This window comes from Schistocerca cancellata, chromosome 4 (assembly GCF_023864275.1).
Source record: "Schistocerca cancellata isolate TAMUIC-IGC-003103 chromosome 4, iqSchCanc2.1, whole genome shotgun sequence".
Lineage (NCBI taxonomy): Eukaryota > Metazoa > Arthropoda > Insecta > Orthoptera > Acrididae > Schistocerca > Schistocerca cancellata.
The window spans coordinates 419,230,790-419,247,337 of NC_064629.1; the positions used below are offsets into that span (position 1 = coordinate 419,230,790).

At 35.4% G+C, this 16,548-nt stretch overlaps 1 protein-coding gene across 1 annotated transcript in view; it reads left to right on the forward strand.

The window, feature by feature from the left end:
* LOC126183408 (calcium-dependent secretion activator-like) overlaps positions 1 to 16,548 on the forward strand; it is a 1,473,721-nt gene that overhangs the window by 692,465 nt on the left and 764,708 nt on the right. The window contains exon 9 of the mRNA XM_049925356.1: positions 12,452 to 12,621. Coding sequence (XP_049781313.1) covers positions 12,452 to 12,621 — 170 coding nt within the window. The remainder of the gene's footprint in view (positions 1 to 12,451; positions 12,622 to 16,548) is intronic.

Here is a 16,548-nt window from a genome sequence, read left to right on the forward strand (position 1 = left end):
TGTGTGTGTGCGCGAGTGTATACCTGTCCTTTTTTCCCCCTAAGGTAAGTCTTTCTGCTCCCGGGATTGGAATGACTCCTTACCCTCTCCCTTAAAACCCAAATCCTTTCGTCTTTCCCTCTCCTTCCCACTTTCCTGACGAGGCAATCATTGGTTGCGAAAGCTAGAATTTTGTGTGTATGTTTGTGTGTCTATCGACCTGCCAGCGCTTTTGTTTGGTAAGTCTCATCATCTTTCTTTTTATATATATATATATATATATATATATATATATATATATATATATATATATATATATATATATATTTTTAACCCTGGATAGCTGATGCCATGAAGAACAACAATGAACCATTTTTAAACTACAGAAACTTGGCACTGGTCGCTCAGATTGGGCGTGTCATTGCCCTGTTTCTGTTCGGCGGATGACGGGCAGCACTATGGTTGCCGATTCACACATACAAATGTCCGTCACCCTGTCACTGCCCCAACGTGATATGCACATCTGTTGAATAGGTCTTGCTGTTTGTCTCCACCTCACATCAGAGGCATTCACAAGTATGCTTTCCTTTGGAGCAGACACACATCATATGTGATTAGTCATACAGTAAGCATGGCAGCACAGTATTTGTTTGAAGAACAATGAGATATGGTTTTTCTTTATGGACTAACAGACTGTAATGTGCATGAAGCTCAAAGGTTGTATGAGGAATGGTACCCAGCAAGATGCCACAAACATTTACAGCAATTCACTGGTGAGTTGGCTATACAGGATTGTTAGTGGGATTTAATAATGATCCTCAAAAACCTTGAACACAATGGGATGCTACATTTGAAGATACTGTTCTGGAGCACTTTGAGGAAGCACCTACAAAAAGTACTGAAGCAGTTGGACATGACATGGGAGTCACTCATTGGTTAATCTGGGAGGTTTTGAGGTATGGTGGCCAGCATCCATTTAGTTTCCACCCTGTCCAAGACCTAAATCCATTGGTGGACTATGAACACAGGCTAAGGTTTTGACGGAAGTTTCTGTGACATGTTGCACGAGATCCCAACTTCCTCACTATTGTGTTGTTTATTGACGAGTTCACCTCCCATTGGGATGGCCTTTATAGTACTCGAAATGTTCATTATTGGGCAAGGGGAAATTCTCATGTCACATCCACAGACACCAGGAAAAATTTTCACTCAACATTTGGGCAGGCATTGTGGGTGACCATCTGAATGGGCTGGACTGTCTACCTTCTCAGTTTACAGGAGCAAATTACCTTCCCTTTTTGTAAGAAACTCTACCATGCCTGCTGAAAGATGTTCCCCCAGACATACAGCTTTGCATGTGGTTGCAGCATGATGAGTACCCACACATAACTGTTGTGCTGTGCTTGGATAATTAAATGAACTCTTTGACAGCCTGGTAATTGGCATATGTGGTCTAGGATGTGGCCACCACTATTACCAGACCTCACACAACTGGACTTTTTCCTGTGCGGGTTCTTCAAGGTTCTAGCCGACCCACCTGGATGTAAACCACCTAGAAAATAAGAGCAATTAATGAATCGCATTCAACATGCTGCCAATTATATCAGGGCAATGCCAGGAATCTTTGAAAGAGTTTGGCAAAACAACATTTGACATTACCAAGCTTGTGTTGCATCAGAGCATTGCCAGCTGGAGCACCTGCTTTAAGTAAAAATGTCCTAGCTACAAGAAAGGCTCTTTTCAGGGTCAACACAATACGTAAAAGACTTTCTGTACACCAACTAACAGCTGTTGACAAGTTTGTTCCCAGTAAGTCTAATCATGAAACTACAGTGGATGTGTCAGGACCCCGACAGATTCATCCCCAGGCCCCCAGAGTGGAAGGCTGGTGTGTTACCACTGAGCATGCAGGCCGCCTTGGGTACATCGCGATCTCCGGCAGGCAAAGCATTCGTGGTCATGCGTTGTCCAAAGTATTCGGCAACAGGGCAATCCTGCAGCCAATCAGAGTGCATGGTGCCAAGTTTCCATAGATTAAAAATGGTGCATTGTTGACCCAAACACCATTAGTAATTTTGGTTCCTGCTGGCTTCAGATATCCAGGGTTAAAATTTTGTGTCACGGTTTTTCTCCACCCTATATGTATATAAAATGTGGATAACACTTTATCCCTATATTTAAATATGTTGTCTTAAAATTACTTCCTCAGAGTTCTGTTTTTTTCTCCTGTTTTCACATTGGTACAAGTAATATTCTAGTAAGCTTAGGAATGACAGTAGTTTCACTCACAGGGAAATGGTGAATAGCTTGAAGTTGACAGATCCAAGAAGTAATTATACTGCTTTCATTGCCTAAAGGCAAACAGTTGCAATCCAATTTATCCAACTTCAAGTAACTAATTGTTGTATTTAAATATGTTGTTGGCCAGTTTTTAATTAATAACTGAAATGTTCATTAGTCTATGGGACTTGACATTAATTATACTCACACAGTATTTCTCTCTTATAACTTTTTCCATGTGTGTGCTTTAATACATTGTAGCACATATCTATGATTATCTGATTTAAATTCTCATGAACTGGATGTTACCCAACTTGACTTATGAAATCCTCCTTCGCCATAGTCATGGTGGCCTGTGTTGCAACAGTGTGTGATGTTTCAGGTACCAACTACAGATAATAAAACTTACCACAACTGACTCATGTTCTGCATAAGGTTAATTATAGGGAATCCAATAAAATTTCCTGAAATATGCCTATAATATCCTTCAGGATATGGTCTATATTTATGCTCAAAATGCATAAAATTAATTACAAATGCTTATAATTATCGGTAAAAATCCACTTTAGATCATCTATAGAAAAATATGAAACACAGCCATATGCATATAGTTGAGTGATACTGTAAATAATTTGGGATGGGAAAAAATAAAAGTATATCAGTTTAACACCAAATCATTACAGAAACATTAAAAAATTTAAGTGAAACTCTAAAGATTCTTCCTGATGCTGGATTTACACCAAGCATATATTGCATCTATGTTATTGGCACCTTGACAGTTTGTTTTTGTTCAGTGCTTTCAAATACATGTGCAGCACCAGTTTTATGTTTAACATTGATGTTTTTACAAACAGTACTATGTCAGTTTTTCTGCAGTTTCTGAATCTAAATGCAAAATCCCTGTCATTCAATGTCAATTGTGGTTTGAAAGGATGGGGGAAACATAAAATAGCAAGAATTGCAGACCCTTTCTCATACAGCAGATATATTAATCTTAATCTATGCTAAAAGTAATAATCAACATTACGACACAAAAAATATGAGTTCCCATTTTAATTGTACAGTTCTTCACATTACAGTATCAAAAGTCTGCTGAGAACATATGCCATAATTAACTGTTACTTGAGTAAGTAAATATTAGTAGTATGAATATGAATGAAATAGTCTCAGAAGATTGTGCCATGCAGCTGACTGACCAGACACACCGCATTACCGTTGACCCCCCATACCTCTATGCCATGATAGAATCAGTGCTTCAAAGAATCACCACAATATCAAAAATAAAGTTTCAACATAAAAACTGCTATTTACATAGTATAAAGTTAAGATAGTGCTTTGCAAAATCCCCATGAATTTACTGTCAGCCCCATAGCGAATTCCTAACCTGTGTCAGTGCAGTGAATAAATCACCACTTTTGATGTTTGTTTTGACAAAATAATTTTTGTTTATCATGGCAATCTCTCAGTGAACCTTGGCAATGTGAATTAACAAACTGAGTTATTTACTCTAAAAAAAAGGAAAAAAAAGGTTTTTATTGTGAGCATTTATTGTAATTAAACAAGAGGAACATGAACAAACTTCTAGGGTTACTAACCAAAAAAACTCCCTTACTAAATATCTGGGAAGGCCCTGCCATATATTTAGCACATCTAAATACCTAGTTGTGATCAGCTATTCACACCTCCTATACTACATTTGTGTCATAATTTATCTTGAATTTAACGTGTATCTTAGTTTAGTAGCTGCAGAATGCATAAAATGTTTTCAGCATATACGCCAATCTTTCCAGTAATTCTCCTTATAAAAATGTTAATATTATAATGCCATTGTAACATGACACTATTTTTCTCAAGACAGAACAAGTTGCACTCAGTACATTTTATTGACTAGTTTTTCTCTATAATAACTATTATGTAAAGGATAGATTGCTAATCACCATATAGTGGAGATGTTGAACTGCAGACAGGTACAAGAAAAACACATGTGAGCTTCTTCATGCAAGCACAACCAACACACACATGACAACAGTTTCAGCCACTGACGCTTCTTAGATCTGTAGAGAAAATGTGGAGAAGTAGGAGTTACCACATATTTCAGAAACTGTTTTAATTTCAAGAATACTGATATTAAAAATTTTGCCCACAGCAGCACATAGAGGCTTGTGCAACAGAAGTAGTATTTCATAATAAATCCTTTATTATAGTATGTCTACTCAGAGCACCCTCAGGAAACTTTAACCTCCTCATAAAAAATCTGGAAACTCTGTTGCCCATCTCACAGTAAAAAATAAGAAAATAGTAGTTGCTTCTGAATGTAGTGTGGATCTGTCAGTGAACCATTGTTGTAATCAGTAACACTGTCATTCAATTTAATTTCTCCTCTGGACTTTGCAACTGGGGTATTTAAATGCTCTGAGACAAATCTAGGGAAAAGTGTCATATCACAAAACCAATAGCAAATGGGTTATATGATCATGACATGCAGCATCTGATCTTAACCTTTGAGCAGGTGCACCATTTTTCATAAGACAAGGGGGCACACAGCGCACTTTGTACACATGTATAGAATAGTTTCATTTATGTTGGCAAGCTGAGTCATTTATGATCAAAATCACAATTTAATCTTAGTTTGTTTGAACAACAAGAAAGTAAACTTATGTAATATGAGCTACACCACTGTTTTATTAAACAATAATGAAATAAATTTTTGGTAAGTACCCTGTTGCTAAGGACAGGTGTTACAGAGACAGTAATGACCCACTTGAAGCATTAAGCAATGCAGTGGCATCAGATCCCATCCAGCGGCTTATTTGTTCACTAATTCTCTCATAGACAACTGTCTCAATGTGGCATTAGGCTGCTAGCTCATAATCAGGGCCATTTTTTTATTTTTATTTTTATTTATTTATTTATTTTGCATGGATCATAATTTTTTTTCTGCCTAGCTCACTTTGTATTTTATATTACTGCTGCTCACTTGGATGTATAACAACACAAATTATCATTGTGTTACCTGAAGCAACAATGAAGGAAAAGGTGTGGGTCTGCAGATGTGAAACAAAAATGGAACTATGCAAAATCATTTTATTTTTTATCAGCACACTTTAAACAGAGGCTTGAGGGTTAAATACTAAAACTTGTCAGGATATAAAATCTATTAAACCTGAGTACAGGAGATTAATAAACAAGACAAAAATTAAGAAATTTAGGAGAGTGCTCAAAGAAATTAACTGGGTAGGTATTTACAATACTTCTGACTCAAATGGAAAACACAAAACATTCATTAGTAAAGTTACTTCCTCTTTTGAAAATGGTTTTCCCTTAAAGGTAACTCAAATCAAACAGAAGGCTAAAAATAGAGCATGGATTACACTAGAAATAATGGTATCAAGTGTCACAAAAAGGAGACTATATCTACTATGTAGGGATGGTTCTGATGTTAGCATTGTAATTCATTATAAAAAATACTACAAAATATTGAAGCTAGTAATCCAGTAATCTAAGCAACTTTATTATTAGAAAAAGATAACAGGCAACAAAAAAGGAAAAAGCTGTATGGGATATAGTGAAGACTGGGACAGGGAGGCTGGAAAGGAAGAGGAACAGATAACTCTAGAAATTAAATTAGACATTAGTAACAAGTGCATGTAGTGTCGCAAATCACTTAAACAAGTACTTTGTTACTGTTACTGTCAGCTTGGGGTTAGCAGGCAGTAAACATTGCAATGGAATATAATAGACCAGTCTCTACAAATAACTTCAGTAATGTATTGTACGGTATTTACTGGTCCTGTTGTCTATAAAAGCATCTTTTGCATAAAACATTGGACAAGTCAAGTTATAAGAACACTTCTGAAAGTTATTTCTAGGCATACTTATTTAAGGTTTCAATGAAACATTTTATGCATGAAGTATTTACATAGCACACTTCATAAATTTAAATATTCTTCAGCAGAGTAGAAGCAGTGATGCAGCAAATTTGAATTTAGAGATTTTATGAAGGTTTTGACCTCAGTAACAGCTTTTATGTTTTCAGGAAGTTTGTTATAAAGTTTAACACCCATGTGGAAATTATTTTTTTGGTGTGAAGATGTACTGATTTGAGTTACATGTAATTTTTTTCCTGGTAGGATGATCATGTATATCATAGTTTTTTGCAGTCTACAATCCTTAACTATTACATTTATTTTAATGAGTATAAGGCATTCCATTTTGTATACACATGGTAGTGAAAAACTACAACATATCTTAAACAGAGGTTTGCAAGAGTCTCTATGTTTGTATCCAAACATGATTCTAATGGCCCTTTCTTGTAGTTTGAATGTGCTGTTAGCTGTTTTAGAGTTTCTCTGGAAAGTGACTCTATATTTAAGGCAAGAATGGAAGTGGGCACCATATGCATTCATTACTATTCTCTCACTACAGCATGATTTTAGTGAGCAAATAAGGCAACAAGTTTTGGATTAAGGTATTTAATATGCTTATTCCATTTAACATTGCTGTATGATGAAGCCAATAGCATTGTAAAATGATCTATGGTGAATAAAATTCTCAGTTCTTGATTCTCTGCAGAAAGTCCTAAGAGTTTGGTTTCAATGCTGTTTGTCATTGATAGATACCAAGGGGATAAATATGTCCTTGTTAGAAGCATTGTGGAATTTTAATGCCATGGTCTTTTTTTACTATTTAACACAAGTTGTTTATTTTGTGCCCAGCTGCTAAATAGTTTTGTGACAGTATTTACTGATTACTGTAATTGTTCTTTATCATTTTTTTTGTAGAATTGTGGTATCATCTGCAAATGCTATTGTTTTATGTGCATCCCCATTTTATATGAGATAATTTATATGCAGAAGGAGCAGAGGGAGTCCTATTACTGATCTTTGGGGTACATCATATTTAATTTTATTAAAGTCTGATAAGTGTTCAGATACAGTTTTTAGGTGGATATTTGTGTGTTTGATGCACACTGCTTGTTTATAATTGCTCAGGAAGGAGCTGATCTAGTTGTTGGACAGACTTTGACTACCATATTTTCCAACCTTTGACAGCAGAATCTTATAGTCCACCATGTAAAAATCTTTTTTACAGGTCAATAAATACTCCTGTTGATTCATGTTTCTTGTCCATCAGGCTTAATATGGAATTGATGCACTCATAAACAGCAGTCTTATTTCTGAATCCAGGTTGTTCATTGCATAAGATATTGTAAAATGGAAAGGACACTCATCCATCATAAAATCCTTAAAATCAAATTATTATAGTGGTTATAATAATGTATCAATGAAGTTAATTGAAGAGTGCTCATGTGAGTTGAGTTCTATCTGAAGTTATCTGTGTTATCAATCTCTTGTTAGTGGAACGTTTCCAGACTGGCAAAAATATCTTAATGTTAAGCCTCTTTACAAGAAGGGGGATAAAGAGATATTGTCAACTTTTGCTGACTTTTTCGAAAATATTTCAAAAAGTTGTGTTCAAGCATCTTCTTAAGTCTCTAAATCAAAATAATATATTGTCCATGTTATCCCTTCTGGATTTTCCATTGCTTGATTTTGCCTTATAATACTACAAGAGCATTATCAGAGTGTCTGAAATATACATTGTGAAATATGCAACAAATTGAGAAAATATGTAATTTACATTGACATTAATGAACATATTCCATTTATAGTGTGTTAACTTACATTTAAAGTACAGTATGTGACTGTCATACACTGCCAGTACCAGAGATAAAATTGGCTGTACAACAATGTATGCAACATCCATGGCAATGTGCATCCAAATATAATGTAGTATTCTTATGTGTATACTCATTGTTTCAAATCTATTTCATTCAAAACTAATTCAGTTCATTTCATTTACTTCCTTACTTCAAATGTAAGTTACCATACTGTAAATGGAATATGTCCTTTAATGTCACTGAACAGTGAAAGCTTTCAGATTGATTACGTAATGATAAGACAGAGGTTTAGGAACCACATTTTAAATTGCAAGACATTCCCAGGGGCTGAGGTGGACTCTGACTGCAATTTATTGTTTATGAACTGTAGATTTAAAGTGAAGAAATTACAAATTGATAGGAAATTGAGGAGATGGGGCCCAGATAAACTGAAAGAACCACAGGTTTCTGAGTGTTTCTGAGGGAACATTATGGAATGACTGACAAAAACAGGGGAAAGGAATACAGTAGAAGAAGAATGAGTAGCTTGGAGAGATGATATAGTGAAGGCAGCAGATGATCAATTAGGTAAAAAGATGAGGCTTAATAGAAATCCTGGGGTAACTCAAGAGATATTGCATTTAATTCATGAAAGGAGAAAATATAAAAAAACCAGTAAATGAAGCAGGCAGAAAGGAATACAAAGCAACTAAGAAACGAGATTGACAGGAAGTGCAAAATGCATAAGCAGGAATAGCTAGAGGACATATCTAAGGATTTAGAAGCATATATGGCTAAGGGAAAGATAGATGCCACGTACTGGAAAATTAAAGAGGCCTTTGGAGGAAAGAGAACCACATGTATAAATATCAAGAGCTCAGCTGAAAAACCAGTTCTAAACAAAGAAGGAAAATCTGAAAAGTGGAAGGAATACATAGAGGATCTATACAAGGGAGATGTACTTGAGGGCAGTATTATATGAATGGATGAGATGGTAGATATGATATTGTGAGAAGAATTTGACAGAGCACTGAAAGACCTGAGACAAAACAAAGCCCCAGAAGTAGACAACATTCCGTTAGAACTACTGATAGCCTTGGGAGAGCCAGCAATGACAAAACTCTTCCATCTGCTGAGTAAGATGTATGAAACAGGTGAAATACCCTCAGACTTCAAGAAGAATATAATAATTCCAGTTCAAAGGAAAGAAAGTGCTGACTGTTGTGAATATTACTAAACTATTAGTTTAATAAGTCATGGTTGCAAAATACTAACAAGAATGCTTTACAGAAGAACTGAAATCTGGTAGAGGCTGACCTAAGGAAAAATCAGAATTAATTCTGGTGAAACGTAGGAGCATGTGAGGCAGTACTGACCCTATGACTTCTCATAGAGGATAGGTTAAGGAAAGGCAAACATGTGTTTATAGCATTTTTAGACTTAGAGAAAGCTTTTTACAATGTTGATTGGAATCCTTTCTTTGAAATTTGGAGGGTAGCAGAGGTAAAACACAGGGGGCAAAAGGCTAATAAAAACTTGTACAGCAACCAGATAGCAGTTACAAAACTTGAGGGGGATGGAAGGGAAGTAATGGTTGAGAAGGATGTGAGACAGTGTTGTAGCCTATCCCTGATGTTATTCAATCTGTGCATCAAGCAAGCAGTAAGGGAAAGAAAAGAAAAATTTAGAGTAGGAATTAAAGTCCAAGGAGAAGAAATAAAAAATTTGAGATTTGCCAATGGTATTGTAATTCTCTCAGAGACAGCAAAGGACTGGGAAGAGCAGCTGAACAGAATGGACAAGGTCTTGAAAGAAGGATATAAGGTGAACATCAATAAAACAAAAAAAAATTGTAATGCATTGTCGTTAAATTAAATCAGTTGATGCTGATCGAATTAGATTAGGAAATGAGATACTTAAGGTAGTGGATGAGTTTTTTTTTTTATCTGGGTATCAAAATGACTGATGGTGGCTGGAGTGGACAGAATATATAATGTAGACTGGCAATGGCAAGAAAAGACGTATCTGAAGAAGAGACATTTGTTAACATCAAGTATAGATTTAAGTGTCAGGAAGTCTTTTCTGAAAGTATTTTTGTGGAGCATAGGCATGTATAGAAGCAAAACATAGACAATAAGCAATTAGGACAAGAAGAGACTAGAAGCTTTTGGAAGGTTGAGCTACCGAAGAATGCTGAAGATTAGATGGTTGGATCACATAACAAATGAGAAAGTACCAAATGTAATTCAGGAGAAAAGACTTTTGTGACACAACCTGACTAGAAGAAAGGCTCTGTTGGTAGGACATATTCTGAGACATCAAGGGATCACCAATTTAGTATTGGGGGGAAGTGTGGTGGGCAAAAATCGCAGAGGGAGACTGAGAGATGAATACAGCAAGCAGATTCAGAAGGATGTAGGTTGCAATAGTTACTCAGAAATGAAGAAGCTTTCATGGAATAGAGTATCATGGAGAGCTGCATTGAACCAGTCTTCAGACTGAACACCACAACACAATGTCATTATGAGATTCCATATTGTCACAATTACTTGTATGTTTCACAGTGTAAGTTCCAGAGATTTTAATGATGCTTGCCCAATAAAACCCCCTGAGTATGTTTTATGGATGTCCCAAAAAATTTAATTGCAGCAGTCACTGTTTCTCTTGTATTGATTAGACAACCATAAATTATTTTTAATGGAGCTGTCACGTAAATGCACTGGATCTCTGGATTTTACACTATTGTTCAAACTGAAATTATGTTATTTCAAAACTAATGAAATTTATGTTTATTTTTAATTGATTGTAGCAAAAACCTTTCATTCACATTTCATTACTAGCTCACTCCATCCTCAGAAACACCAAATATTGTTCTGGAAATATATCTCAGTATAACTGACTAAAATGAAGTTGCTACAACAATATTCAGGTCACATGACATCCCGGTTAGTCTATCACCACAATCTTTATTTGACAACCATATTCATTTGTTTCAGCAACTCACAACCATTTTGTCATATTAATACGCTCTGTTTGTTGTGATCCTGACTTAGGACTACACTGTATTCTCAATAGCTATCACAAAAGTATGTTTCATGGGCCACTTCTCCTAACTGATGATTTTTCAGACCTCAGACATATTGTCTCTGCAAGTAACAATGTAGGATATGGTTATTCCTCAAAATCCCATTATTAAATGCTAGAAGGATAATCCCATTTCTCATCTTCAACCATAAATTCTATTGGCCACTCTCAGTATAATATCTAACCTCATAGATCTCATAACTCAGTGTCATCTACTTCAATATTCTGATTTACTTCTCAAAAGTAATAAACTGCAAATACATCAATATCAAGAACAATGTATTCATATCATCGAGTCTCCTCAATGAGCAATGAATTCACAACCTTCAGTAAGGAGCACATTTACATTCAACCTCCAGTGGAAATCTACAATTAGCAGGCATGTAAACATGGATAGGGACATTGGATAGGTGGCACTAGGTGGGAATGTGAGATGGCTGTGCAGCATGAGATAGTCTGTGCATTTATAATAAACACTGTGTCTGTCTTTCCTGAAACACTATCAGACTTCATTTTGAACAATGTAGGAAAACATAGATTGCTTCTTATGTTGAAGAAGACACGTTAAGTTGCAGACAGGCACAATTAAAACACACTTGCATAAAGCTTTCAGCCACAGCCTTCATCAGCAAATAAGATACACACACCATTTGTACACACAAGCAAGCACAACCCAAGCACACATGACTGTCAACTCCAGCATCTCAGGCTTGGTTACTGTCAGCCCTCAAGTCTTTTCCTAATAATTTAATTCTGAGTCAATGGTTAACAGCTTTGACTATGGCAGGCATTGCAGTAATAATGTATTCTCATATTGACTACATCATGCTGCACTGTTCTCATTATGGATTCTATGCATGCATATAAATAATGTAACTTAGGTTTAACATTCACATTCTGTGAATAGGGAACAACAGTAGTGAGTGATTAGAGGAGGCTGATCTAGCAGCTAAGGCTCAGTGTAAGTGCTGGGAGAGATTTATATGATATTAGTTGTCTTTGGCCTTTGTGGTGATGCTATAACACCAAACAAAACGTTGTTTTCTCGACAGAAATACAGCAGTATGAAGATTGTAATATAACTAAAACCACTAACACAATGAAACATACATTCTGAAGTGGATATTAAAATAATCTGTCATAGATGCACAAATTTTTAGTATTATGTACTGCAAACAGTGATATGAAACTGCCAATGTGATTTAATTGGCTTGCTGTTGGTAAGTACTGGTTTGACACAACTGTACAATGGTGACTGCCTCATACTAAACAGTTCACTACCTTATGTAAAATGTTAATTGTGACACATCAGAGAATTTGAGCCTCCATAAATAAGTAATGAAACTAAAATTTTATTGATTTGTTTTAGATCACCTAATTTTTTCAAATAGAATTGCAAGACAACTGTGATCACAGTCAATAATGTCAAATTTTTAATTTCATTTCCAGAACAGAAAATTAATGCCAAAGTTTGTACTGAAGGAAATGGAATCTTTGTACATTGAAGAACTAAAATCTTCCATAAATTTACTTATGGCTAATTTGGAATCCTTACCTGTTTCAAAAGGTTCCATGGACTCTAAATATGGACTTCAAAAACTGAAGCGGTATAATCATAGGTATGTAGAAGTTCTTGGAATTTTTTAAGGAATTATGTAGCAAATCTCATTGGGTTTCTTGTTACAGTATCCTTTAAAATGATAAGAAAAGCTTTAACAACACATTATATTTTGTTCTTTACAAGAATGAAAGGAATTAAAATTCTGTTATGATCTACAGTGCATCTCTTTCCTCCTAAGGCTTTTGTGGAAAATATTGCAATCTGTACTGTGGTATTATTGTTTACTTGCCATATAAATACTCAAAACTGTAACAGAGAATGGTATGGTAGATACTTCATAATTCAAATCCTGAAAGGGCCTACCATGTTTCATTGTAGTTTTGTCAAACCATTTGATCTAGAAATCATAAAATTCACAGGTTATTGTAAATCAGGGACTCTTCTGGTTACGATGTTAGTTCAACAGAAGTACTAAAATTTTTTGTTCACTGAGTAGTGCTCTCTTACATTATCTGTGTAACCAGTGAATGAGCCATGGAGTATTTCCTGAAAGACTGACGTTTGCAGTACTAAGACCAATCTATTAAAGTGGTCATGAACAGGTGATTTCTAATTATAGACCCATCTCCCCCAATTCTATACTCTCAACAGTTTCTTGAGAAATTACCTTACAATGGAATATTCAAATAATGTTCTGAAAAGTACCCTATAATAGCAGCTCAGTTTGTCTTCTTGTTTGAGGAGGCAATATGTGATCTGAAAAATACAATTCTGGTGTAACATAAACAAGGAAAAATATTCTTTTTGCATTTTCTGTGTGTCACATTAAAAAAATGCCAGAACACACATAAGACTGAATTCAGAATTGTGTAATGGTAAATATTATGTGCTACAAGATTTGATGCTTGACCCACTCCTGTCCTTGATCTAAATACATGATTTAACTGTCAAAATGGAGCATTCCATGAAATCTATGCTGTTTACTGATGGCTCTAGTGTGCTGATAAGGAGTCCAAAGACATCTATAATACTAGCAAGAGAATAATGGAATTAGCTTACAACTGATTCACAATAAACATTTTAACCCTTAATCCAAGGAAAACTCATTTTATACAATTTCCAAGAAATAAAATTTACTTACTGGTACTAGACATAGAGAATAATGGGCACAAAGTGCAAAATTTCACATATGGAACTCGTTAGCACACAGATAGATAAAAAAATGATGTGACACTAGCATGTGAATAAGTTAACTGTAAATCTCAATTATATCTGCTTTACAATTAACTGACTGGCTTATACAGCTGGCTCACAGTTGCAGATTTCCAGTTACATAGCGGGCTGTGAGATGGGCTGAGCAGCTATAGATTCTTCTAAGTGTTTCTTCTTTTCTGTCAATAGATGGCATGACATGTTATATATTACTAGACATATGAGGTAGCAGTCTATTTAGTGGTGTACAGCACACTCGATTTCTTTTGATATTTTGTGAGTTATAAGCAATTGTTCTCAACGTTTTTCACCAGATTTGTAGTATCAAGCACTGCTGTACCATAAAAAGTTTCTCTCAGTCCAGGAAATCTACAGTCTATTGAATAAAAGAGACTGATGTTTCTGAAACTGATATTTCTGATAGGTCTGATAATGAAGACAATGTGGTAAATGATACTAGTGATTACAATGAGGCAAATGAAACTGATAGTGACACTGATGTTGTAGCAACAGGTGTGAGTGTTGTTATAAATAATAAATAAATAAATAAATAAAAATAAAAAAGTAGAAATGAGTCCTAGGGTTCAAAGTCAACTCCCTCAACAACTACTTCCTTACGTATGTACAGAAAAATGGTTCATATGTCTCTCTGGGAGACTTTAGCAGCAGAAACAAATAGATATGCAGCAGATTGTTATAAATACTCTCCTATTTCGAAATCAAACAGTGCTTGGTTTCCAACTACATCCAATGAAATTCAAGCACATTTTACTTTGTGTATTCTTATGGCATGGGTGATTAAGCCAGCACTTCAATTATACTGTTCCACAAAAAAATCCATCCATTCTTCTTTCTTTTCTGACATCATGCCATATAGAAGAATCTTACATATTTCTGGGCTCTTTCATTTTGTAAATAATAGAAATGCTGACACTGCAAACTATCTGAACAAGTTGCAACATGTTACTGACAAACTTGAACAAAATTTCCAAAGCATTTATTATCTTGAAGAAGATATTGCAAGTGATGAATTCCTCATGAAATTCAGAGGTAGACATTGCTACACCCACAGGCACATTTTCTTAGTAATTTCCTTAAATGTTGTCAGTCAAATAGTGGCTACTGCTCCTTTGTTATTTATACAGTAAAGAAAACCTGACCCAAGCAGTAAGGAAATTCTGATTTGTTAAGCTTCTGTTATGGACCTTGTGCAACTGTTTTTGGACAATGGTCAAACAGTACATAGTGACAACTGGTACACTTCCCCACCATTGTTTGTAAGGCTCACTGAATGGAGCACAAATTCCATAGAGAGTGTTAGATCCAGAGGGTGGAATAAGCCAGACCATTTCCAAAAATCTGAACTTATAAAAAAGAGATTCTTGTGTTATTTTCTTACAAGCTCATGTCTCTGAAGTGAATGGATAAAAATGAATAAATATTCTGTCCACTATACATACAGATGTCAGTATGACAGCAACAGGAAAATCTGATAGGAAAACTAAAACCCCAGTCCAGAAGCCCCATGCAATTTTACAATACAATAATTCAATGAGCACAGTTGACATACAGGACCAACTGTTGTCATCTTTCCCTTTCATGGGAAGGTATTCCAAAGGAAATATGAGATTTTCTTTTACCTGATGGGCATCGAGTTTTTCAATTCACTTGTCCTACCAAATAAAGTGACAGGAACAAAATCTTGTTTCACTCTATTTAGAGTTCAGCTGGCTGATGTCATAATAGAGCATTTCACTCTGCCATACTACCTAGACCTGGACAGCCCCAATCTGGAATTTCCCCTGTTAGACTGCAAGTAGAAAATTGAGCAAATTTTGTTATATTTATTTATTTATGCATTTATTTTACCTGGCAAGATTAGGGCCTTCAGGCCCTCTCTTACACCTAATCAGGCATACTCAGATTGAACAAATTTCAGTTTCTACAGAACATTAAGGACATATAACATGTTATACAGCATTATACCCCCCCCCCCCCAAGTCCCTTCAAGGAAATAATACCCTCTAAAAACTGTGTAGTGTTCAAAGCAAGAAAGAAGAAAAGTGACACACAGGATGAGTGTGAGAAATGTCTTGTGGTGTTGTTCACACCTGAACGTTTTTGGGTACCGGTATGCCACACCAACAAAAACTTTTAAAACAGTATTATCTTCCCTCCTCATCACTTCAATACGTAGTAATGTAAGATTTATAAAGAATTCCAAAAAGGAAATATATAATTTTGAGAAAATTGTGTAAGACAATGCTGATTTTTGTAAATTTAAATGGTAAATATCAGGCTGACTATGGGAAAAAATATTAATAAGTCAGTGTCTCAAAAATCTTTCTCATTGTGTTGATCTGGTGACAGGTTTCAGAGATAACTTTATTGTCCAATGCAGCTAAGCCAAAGAAATTATTTATCCCACAGAAACATGTAGTAAGACAGGTGTATAAAGTTGATAACGGAATATCTTCCGGAAATCTCTTCAGAGACCTACAGCTTCTTACACTTAGGTATCAACATGCATATATATTTGTGGTTAGTAATGAAAATGACTGGAGAATGAGTCATGAAAATCACAGCTACAGGACCAGAATGTAAAAGCAATTGTCAAATAGAATATGCGTCCATATCTAGAATTCAGAGTGGAGTCAATAACAGGTTACTACCAGGCATCGTCCAGAAAACTGAAAATCTTCAGGTATTAGAACAAAATTAAAAGAATGCTTCATTAGCCACTTCTGGTACAATTTCTTAGAATATTTACACT